At 43.4% G+C, this 10,000-nt stretch overlaps 1 protein-coding gene across 1 annotated transcript in view; it reads left to right on the forward strand.

Moving 5' to 3' along the window:
- Positions 1-10,000, forward strand: part of col5a2b (collagen, type V, alpha 2b) — a 71,621-nt gene that overhangs the window by 8,360 nt on the left and 53,261 nt on the right. Inside the window, exons 2-7 of the mRNA XM_063212672.1 lie at positions 1,835-2,050; positions 3,320-3,375; positions 3,685-3,717; positions 4,550-4,603; positions 5,127-5,219; positions 7,957-8,031. Coding sequence (XP_063068742.1) covers positions 1,835-2,050; positions 3,320-3,375; positions 3,685-3,717; positions 4,550-4,603; positions 5,127-5,219; positions 7,957-8,031 — 527 coding nt within the window. The remainder of the gene's footprint in view (positions 1-1,834; positions 2,051-3,319; positions 3,376-3,684; positions 3,718-4,549; positions 4,604-5,126; positions 5,220-7,956; positions 8,032-10,000) is intronic.

Consider the following 10,000-nt stretch of genomic DNA (forward strand, 5'->3'; position numbering starts at 1 on the left):
GGGGAACATTATGCACTACACTTGAAGTGAATCTTTGAGCGAGAGAATACAGTTTTAGATACATTTACCTTTTTCCTGTATTGTCTTGCAAGCAAAAAGTGACTGCCTTATTGCAACAAGGACTCAGACCTGTTCAGTATTTTCTCAAAAACATCTCATTATATACTTGTATTGAACAGTGCTTAAGATGGCTGACTGAAGATGTGGCGCTGATATTAGCACAAGGGATTTGGTAAAATACATTTCTTGAGGAAGAGGCTCTTCATGGGAAACTAGGGCATGGTTTTGCATCACAGTTGTTAAATGTCTGCTTTCGTTCTATTGGTAGCTGCATTTAACAGGGGCCATATCCCAATGAGATATAAGGTAAATCAGCACATAGGCCTGTTTTGGGGGAGCTTTTGGTGTCTTAATTCTGACAACACAGTGAATTATGTGACAGAAAAGTGGTGGCGGAGAGAGATGGGGAGATGGGGGGCTGGGAAATGACCCAGGCCAGACTCAAACGCGAAATGTTTTTTTTTTACCATGTCCAATTCTCTCATTGACTCCTCTATACCTCATGTCTCCCCTCTCAGCTGTTGACTGTCATAGCTGTGTAATGGAGAGGCCTTTTCTGCGCATCACTAGATTTTCTGTGCCGCTGGGCGTGTTTGTCTAGTTTACTCTGCCAGGTCACCTGAGCTGTTGACTAGATGCCCTCCCTCAGACAGGACACCACAGCACTGTGACTCTGCTCATGGCAAAGATTGTACTTTAGCTCCCCCTGCTGTCCGCTTTGGGAATAACCCTCAGATCTCACAAATTAAGTTTTGAGGTTCAAATTTCAAGTACAGTTTATTCTTCAGTGTCACAAAAAACATTTGCTTGTATTAGTATAGTATTTTATTTACTATTTAACCATTATTTAAGCTTGAGATATCCCACTGAGGTTAAAAACGCCCTGTTCAAGAAAGTCCTGGCAAAGAGTTAGAGATGCGTAGGCCTAGTTGCACTTACAATATTAAATTAAAATGATAAATCCTGTCAAGCAGATAGAAATTAAGATGAAAACCATTGAAAGAGATAGATTATGTTAGTCTTTTGGCATTTTTTCCATTTGGTGGGGCTTAGAGAAAACAAAAGCCAGTTTTCCAACTCAGGGGTGAATTTCTCAACACCAAAGTTGCTTACTACATTAGCTACTTTGTTGTTTTCAATGCATTTTCCCATTGGCAACTACCGAAGTTGCTAACAGGCTAACAACTTCTCTTTTGAGAAACTCACCCCAGTCCAGACAGATGAAACAGAGGACAGAACATGATCATTAAAGGGCAGACCATCAGAATTAAGACTTCTCTGTGAGATTAAGTAATGGACAGAGTCCAGGGAGGCAGTAAGGATGATTAGATAGGATCTACATTAACCAAACACACACACTAAGAAAAAAGAATAAGCACATGCCCTATCAAATCAGTTACAATGGACTAAACCTTTAAAGTCTACCTAAATCAGATTGTTAACTTTAACTTATCCCCTGGTGGGGGTTGGGCTAGGTATTGCAATGATGCTATCAATCTGTCTGTATGTTTGTCTGTCTGTCTGTTTTTATGTTTGCCTGCAATGTTTTGTGTCGCCTGTGGTGGCACTAAATACACATCACATGCATCAACACATGGAGCAACAGGCAGAGTTGCCATTCAAATATTTTGAGAACATGCTTTTTATACCTATATGAAATGTAGTTTACATTGCAATTCAATGAAATGACCAATACAACAAAAAAATCTAAAATGTTTCAAAATGGATATACAACATTTTGTAATGAAGCTTTTCATTTAATCCTTCCCAATAGCAGAGGACCTGACGAGCTGTACGGAGGATGGTCAGGTGTACCCCAACAACGAGATCTGGAAGCCCGACCCCTGCCGGCTGTGTGTGTGTGACATGGGCACGGTCATCTGCGAGGACATCCTGTGTGAGGAGATCACCAACTGCGAGAAGGTGACCATCCCAGAAGGAGAGTGCTGCCCTGTGTGCCAAAACTTTGCCAGCGCATCGGGAAAAACACGTGAGTTAAGCACGAACACGCATGCATGCACGTGTGCACGCAAGCACAGACACGCGTGCACACACACACACACACACACACACACACACACGCACGCACACACAGATACATACTCACACACACACGCAAGCGCACACTTTATGTCTGTCTGTCTGTCAGTGTGTATCTCTCTCTCTCTCTCTCTCTCTCTCTCTCTCTCTCTCTCTCTCTCTCTCTCTCTCTCTCTCTCTCTCTCTCTCTCTCTCTCTCTCACACACACACACACACACACACACACACACACACACACACACACACACACACACACACACACACACACACACACACACACACACACACACACACACACACACACACACACACACACACACATGTTCTGTAGGCTATGTCGCACACACTGGGTGGCCATTTGAGAAGGGGGTTGCTGTCCTGTATGCCAAAGCTATGCATGTGCATTGAGAAAAACATGTGAGTTGAACACACATGCACACACTATTGAGGTACAGGACAAAGGCTAATCCAAGTTTTGGTTGACAGAGGTCCACATAATTGAAATCCCTTTCTGCTTTTATTTAATTCTGCTATGAACTAAATTCAAAAAGGATTTCAATTGTGCAGACTTTATCTCCCAGATAGAGGAGGAGAGTTGCCTTTAAACCTACCTGTCAATGTACCAAACAGAGATTTGGCTCTGAGCGCCTGGACACCAAAGAACCATGCGAGTTGGCATCACGGTCAGAGCACACCCACAACCTTACAGTACCCAGACCTTTTCAAATACAGAGGTCAAATACTGTGTGCTGTACTGTATACTGTACATGTGCAATGTTTCAAATACTTCAGTCAAACTCTTAAGTTTGTTTTTTATTAATTACTGCCGTGAGGATAAGTGGGTGTGTCTTATGCAGACTGAATTTATCATTGTTGATCATATATCAATTTTCATCATAGATACATTTTACATTACTGAAAAATTACAGAGGACATGACCTCTGTGTCCTCAATGGTAGTTACGGCTATGCTTACAGTGGTCCTCCATCACAGGGACTGGGAAATGTAGCAAGACAAGACTCTTCTCCTCATCTGTCCATATCAATAGAAACCAGAGTAAAGGCTTTTTTAAATATTTAAAAGCTTTTTGGAGCCATAAGCCCATTATCTGACACTTTAAAGTACAGCCTTCAGACATCTGCAATAGACAGAATTAGTTTATTTGAATAAAAGCTTCTGAACATCCCTAACATCTCTGTGTTTTTATTCCCTTTACAGAATTCATTGCATACCAGTTGAAGGGACAGAAGGGAGAACCTGGTGACATCCCATATGTAAGTGTGGAGTTTACACTAACACTTCTTACTTTGACAAATATTCACCAGGAATAGAATGTCCTGCTCTTTACAGAGTATGGAGTCCACTTGTTTACTACAATAAAGCTTCACCAATACAAAGCAAAGCACCAATACAAAGCACCAATATCATGTTGAGTTCCCCACATTCACTAATATGAAAATGTCATTTTGGATTTTTTTCTACTATTCACTATGATATAGGTACGCCAATATTACTATTTTTAGGTTTCCCACATCATGCATTCCTACTATGCTACTAATATGAAAATATGAAACTGTTTTCAGGTTGTCGGTCCAACGGGTCCACCTGGAGCAACGGTAAGTGTGAAACATCTAAAAACTATATTTTTTATTAACACCTACCAATAAATGCTTGTAATGCAGTAATTATCACAGTACAGTTAGTTTGGGCCAAGCAGAGCAGGTGTGAAAATATGTGTGGCCACTAGGTGGCAGCGTAGCTCAGCCAAATGTCGTCTGTCAGTGTTGCCAGATCGGGTGGTTTCCAGACCAGTTGGGCTGTTTAGGATGGCCATCTGCTGATAAAAGAAAACATATTGAACGGGTTTTCCTTCAGATCCATGGTCATAGAAATTGATAGAATTTAGTTCAAACTGGGCCGAAATGAATCCCTCCAGCTGGTTTTTGCTGTGTTCTTCTGAGCATTTATTGGGAATCAGTCACATCTGGCAACCCTGATGTCTGTAGTGAAAGGTCAATGCGTACACTACAGTGCTCTATACCAGAGCACTACATTACATCTTATGGTCATGTTTGAATCTACCATAAATCTCTACCCAACTCATATTTCAAAAGTCCATGAGGATGTGGAAGGCGGCATAGAGCAGCAATAACTTACATGTATAGGGTACATACTGTGCAGTGCATGTATGTGTGCTCATTTCATTTCTCCTTCCTGTGTGTGTGTGTGTGTGTGTGTGTGTGTGTGTGTGTGTGTGTGTGTGTGTGTGTGTGTGTGTGTGTGTGTGTGTGTGTGTGTTTGTGTGTGTTTGTGTGTGTGTGTGTGTTTGTGTGTGTGTGTGTGTGTGTGTGTGTGTGTGTGTGTGTGTGTGTGTGTGTGTGTGTGTGTGTGTGTGTGTGTGTGTGTGTGTGTGTGTGTGTGTGTGATGTATGATATGTGTGTGATCAGGGAACGCCTGGTTCTGTGGGAACGAGAGGTCGCGCTGGAATGAAAGGAAGACCCGTACGTATAAGTCACTTCCTGCTTCCTCTTTATGTGTTAATGCGTTGACTATTCTTCTGATTACATCACTCTAATATTACATGACTGTCATATTGAATCAAAGCAATATTGTATCACAGTAATATTTGTCTGTACATGTTACATTGTAATATGACATTGTTGCATTGTTGGTCCATGTACACTTCAACCAATTATCATTTCCATTGTTGTTGCCATTATTGTAATTATGTCACTATTTATGTCTCTTATATCAAATAGTAATGTTGTTTTGTCCTTATGTAGTTACATTGTGATCAAGAATGGGCCTATCAATTTAAAGGCAATCATGTTCATTTGTGTGTGTGTGTGTGTGTGTGTGTGTGTGTGTGTGTGTGTGTGTGTGTGTGTGTGTGTGTGTGTGTGTGTGTGTGTGTGTGTGTGTGTGTGTGTGTGTGTGTGTGTGTGTGTGTGTGTGTGTGTGTGTGTGTGTGTGTGTGTGTGTGTGTGTGTGTGTGTGTGTGTGTGTGTGTGTGTGTGATTATAGGGTTTGAGAGGTCCCCCAGGCTTCGATGGGGAGCCAGGAGTTCCAGGCAATCCCGGACCACCTGGACCTGATGGACAGACTGCACCTCCTGGGGTACGACACACACGCAAACACACACGTGCGCGCCCATGCACGCACGCACGCACACGAGTGCACATGCACACGAACGCGCCGACACACACACACACACACACACACACACACACACACACACACACACACACACACACACACACACACACACACACACACACACACACACACACACACACACACACGGGCATGCTCAAAGGCACACATACGCATACACAAACCCACACCTCCAGGAGTAAGATCATGCTATCACGTACAGTATGCACACAGACACAGACGCAGACGTACACAGACACACAAGCACGCACGCACGCACACACACACACACACACACACACACACACACACACACACACACACACACACACACACACACACACACACACACACACACATACACACACACACACATCCCATTTAACACCCCACAGGAGACCTTGCACCAGGGGTGGGCTCACCCACACAGCTACATCCATTAGACTTCAAAGGACTGAGAGTTTAGTAATCATTATACTGTAATGCATAGTTATACAGTGTTAAATAGGTCAGCGTATCACTCTCAGTCTTCGCTTAGCATATGGCCTGAATTTGTTATGGCATCACGTCCTAATTTATTTACATGCTCAGGCAGGCACTGTAGTAGATGCAGAGACACTAGAGGCTGCCTGTCAGATATCTTGTCAATGATCTCCTGTTTCTTTGACTGGTTATAGTTCTTTTTCTCTTCCCATGTCCCTTATTGCTGTGGTTTCCAAACTTTTTCAGCGTAACCCCCTTTTGGATGTGAAATATTTTCGTGACAATATTTTTGCTATATTTTGTCATATTTTGTCCATTTCTAGATTTCCATTATTAGTTTGTCCGCTAATATTGCTAGAAATTCACAGGACAGCAAATACATCCATCAACACCATACAAGTGAATACTGTTACTAATGCAAAGTCCACGACCCCCCTTCAGTACCTTCGTGACCCCCCCTCGTAGGGGTGCCTACCACCAGTTTGGAAACCACTGCCTTTTTATATTGGCTTTTCTCGCCTTTACTGGATAGGACATTTTGAGAGGAGGCAGGGGGGCATTGGGAGAGAGAGAGAGACAGGGGAGGAAAGGGAAACAAACACAGGTCGAACAAGGGCCGAGATTGAACCTGGGTCTCTGGTGTGACAGTCAGTGCCCTAGCCATCTAGTAGATGCAGAGACTCTAGAGGCTGCCTGTCAAGGATCTTGAAGTTTGTTTGACTGATTATGGTTTCCTCCTCCTATTTCCTAATCCTCAAATGTAGTGTATAGATAATCATTTCCAGACACACAGTAACTGTAGCAGATGTAGACACTAGAGGCTGACTGCCAATGATCTTGACGTTTGTTTAATGGCTTTGTTTTCATAGTCCTCATAAATGGAGTGTTAAGACATTACTTTGAAATATACATTTCCACTCTGATACACACACAAGAACCCACCAACACCCCGTCCCCCAAACCCACTTCTGTATTATTATGATGTATTAAAACATTTGTATTTATGTCACAGTGAAAGTCAGTGCCTTTGCCTTTGCAGCTCAGAGCTGATTAATTACGCACTTCGTTAAACTGTGGTCTCAAACTCACCATGCAGTTCAGAGGCTCGTACTTTCTTACAGTTTGTCCTCTGCATAGCCCTCATGAACAAAGTAATGTGTTTTTTAAAGGAGTATGGCACTATTTTGGGGCTTAATACAGTTAAAATCGTTGGCCGGGGTTTATAAAGGTGGTAAAGTGTCTTATTTTTCATGTAAGCCGTTGTCTTGCTTTAAGACAAGTTAAAAGAGGGAGCATGTCGCTAAGCTAGTGAAAGTCAATGGATCCGTGTAGCATGCTACAATGCTACACGGATCCATTGACTTTCACTAGCTTAGCGACATATTCCCTCTTTTAACTTGTCTTAAAGCGCTTAACGTGAAAAATAAATCACTTTACCACCTTTATAAACCCCAGCCAACGATTTTAACTGTATTAAGCCCCAAAATAGTGGCATACCCCTTTAATAGTCCTAAACAGTCTCTGGAAAAGGTATAGGTTGAAAATAAGAAGGACAAATCCTGACATGATGACTCCATGGCATTTCATTGATAATTGTTTTGTTATCGACATGCATACATGCAGCTGTCTTCACAAGCTCTCATCTAGTCTTAGTTGCTTCCCAAATTCCAGTTTCATATCTGTGTCCACAGAATATGGCACGTGTCTTTTTTTCATGATGTCTAAGACTAAATCCAAAATGTTCATTTGTTACTGTACATGTCACTGCATAGAACTCTATGCAGGGACTCTCTATACAGCCTGTTCAGTCTACATAGTGTAGGAATTGCTTCCTTGATGCCATTATAATAGCTGTACCTTTTCACAGTGCTTATTACTTCTCTTACATAATAGGAACACATTTTCTCTTACGATAAGACACATGTTAGTACGACCTTGTTTCAGTTGCTCTGATCAAATTGAATTTGACACAGTCTAAATAATGAATGAGTTGTGTTCATGCATGTTGATGATGACTAATGTTCAGCGTTAAAGTGATGTTCATGGTTATGAATGTTTGAGTTCATACAGTATATATTTTATTAATTTTGGTGTTACAGTAATTTGTGTTTTATTTGAATAGATGTTGATGTTAATGAAAGTTTGAGCTTGATGGATCTTGGTGTTTATGAATGCGTGTGCTAAATGGTGGGATTCTCTTTGTGTTGCCTCATTCCAGAGCCAGTTTGCTCAACAGATGGCATCGGGCTTCAACGAGAAGTCATCACTGGCAGGAATGGTCACAGGATCAAGGGTAAGACGCACACACACACGCACGCACGCACACACACACACACACACACACACACACACACACACACACACACACACACACACACACACACACACACACACACACACACACACACACACACACACACACACACACACACACACACACACATATACACACACACACACACACAGACACACAGACACACCAAGTCTGGAGAGGCAGGAAGGTCCTTGAAAAGATGATATGGGATGGCACTAGCTATAATGCTATACTGTATAGCAGTGCGACGGGATAGAACATAAGTAGTTGTCACATAGCGCAAACATTGCTGCAGAGACAATAGTAGTGGATGACACATGTGCGCCATACAGTATATCAGTGCAATACATGGGGGGGGTGAGCAGGGGGGCAGACAGACAGACAGAGAGACAAACCTGAGATTAAGGGAACCCCCAGTTACCCTGTGCTCCACACAAAGCTTCCTATCCTTGGTGATAACTCCCACAAACTTCCATACACTCTCATTTGATGAAATCCCCCCCCCACACAGCAATAGCAAGGACAGCAGCTTAATATAACCAGCAGGAGTCATAGGAGTGAAACATCTTCATACAGCACTCTGCCTTAGCAGCAGGTCCGGATTAATGCACTGACTAGATATGGCTGCAGCCTAGGGGCCCCCACCTACCAGGGGGGGCCCAATTGGACAAATGGCATAACCAGCTGGAGGACTAGGAGTCTAAGGGTCAATTTATCTTGACCCTCTGAGGGTCTTGCTGCATTGTTCCGCACCCACGTGCGTCAAATCTGGGGTGAATTTCTCAAAACCAAAGTTGCTTACTACATTAGCTACTTCGTTGCTTTCAATGCATTTTCCCATTGGCAACTACCAAAGTTGCTAACAGGCTAACAACTTCCCTTTTCAGAAACTCACCCCTGTCCTCTGTGTTTGCCCCCCCCCACATCATACACTCACACAGTGGCTCTGCGCTCATTGACGTGTACCACAAAAAAATCCTGAATATGTGATGAATGTTCATGAACGTACACAGGCCGCAAACGGCCTTGAATAGGCTCACGTCTGCGTTTTGGCGGCTAACTGCTTCGCGTCACTAGTACTTAGCATGCAGAACAAAGATGGCAATACTGGTTCGTGACCAGACCCACGTAAGAGTTTGTGTCCATTTTCGCTGAACCATAATTCGCCCTTCAGAAGGAGACACCTTCATACAGTTGGAGACTTAAAAGGAGACGCCTCCATAGCAATCTATATCCAGCAGCGGGAGTAGGATCTTATTACAGTAGGGGAAGACACCTCCATAAGGCTATCAAAACTCCCACAGATTTACACACACGCACGCAGGCACGCACGCAGGCACGCACGCAGGCACGCACGCACGCACGCACGCACGCACGCACGCACGCACGCACGCACGGACGCACGCACGCACGCACGCACGCACACACACACACACACACACACACACACACACAGACCAACAGCCAGATGAGTGTTAGAGGGAAAGACCTTCATACAGCAATGTATAACCAGTAGCCCCACGCACACATGCGCGTACACGCGCGCGCACGCTCACACATACACACACACACACACACACACACACACACACACACACACACACACACACACACACACACACACACACACACACACACACACACACACACACACACACACACACACACACACACACACACAGGGGGAGACACCTTCATAAGGCTTTGAAGACAGCTGAGTCAAGCACCCACTGGCTTACCGCAATACTGCTGAGGCGCACAGAGACAGAGAGACGTAAAAATAAAATAAAACGCTGTGTGGAGTACCAGCAGTAATTTTACCATATCTGTGGGAAGTTATTCCCCAGTCATATTATGAAAAAGACGTTTCTTATATCTGGTGGTAAATTCCCAGTTTTGCCAGTAATGCAGTTTTCATGGGCAATAGATGACAAGCAATCCCATGATA

This window comes from Engraulis encrasicolus, chromosome 12 (genome assembly GCF_034702125.1).
Source record: "Engraulis encrasicolus isolate BLACKSEA-1 chromosome 12, IST_EnEncr_1.0, whole genome shotgun sequence".
Taxonomy (NCBI): Eukaryota; Metazoa; Chordata; class Actinopteri; order Clupeiformes; family Engraulidae; genus Engraulis; species Engraulis encrasicolus.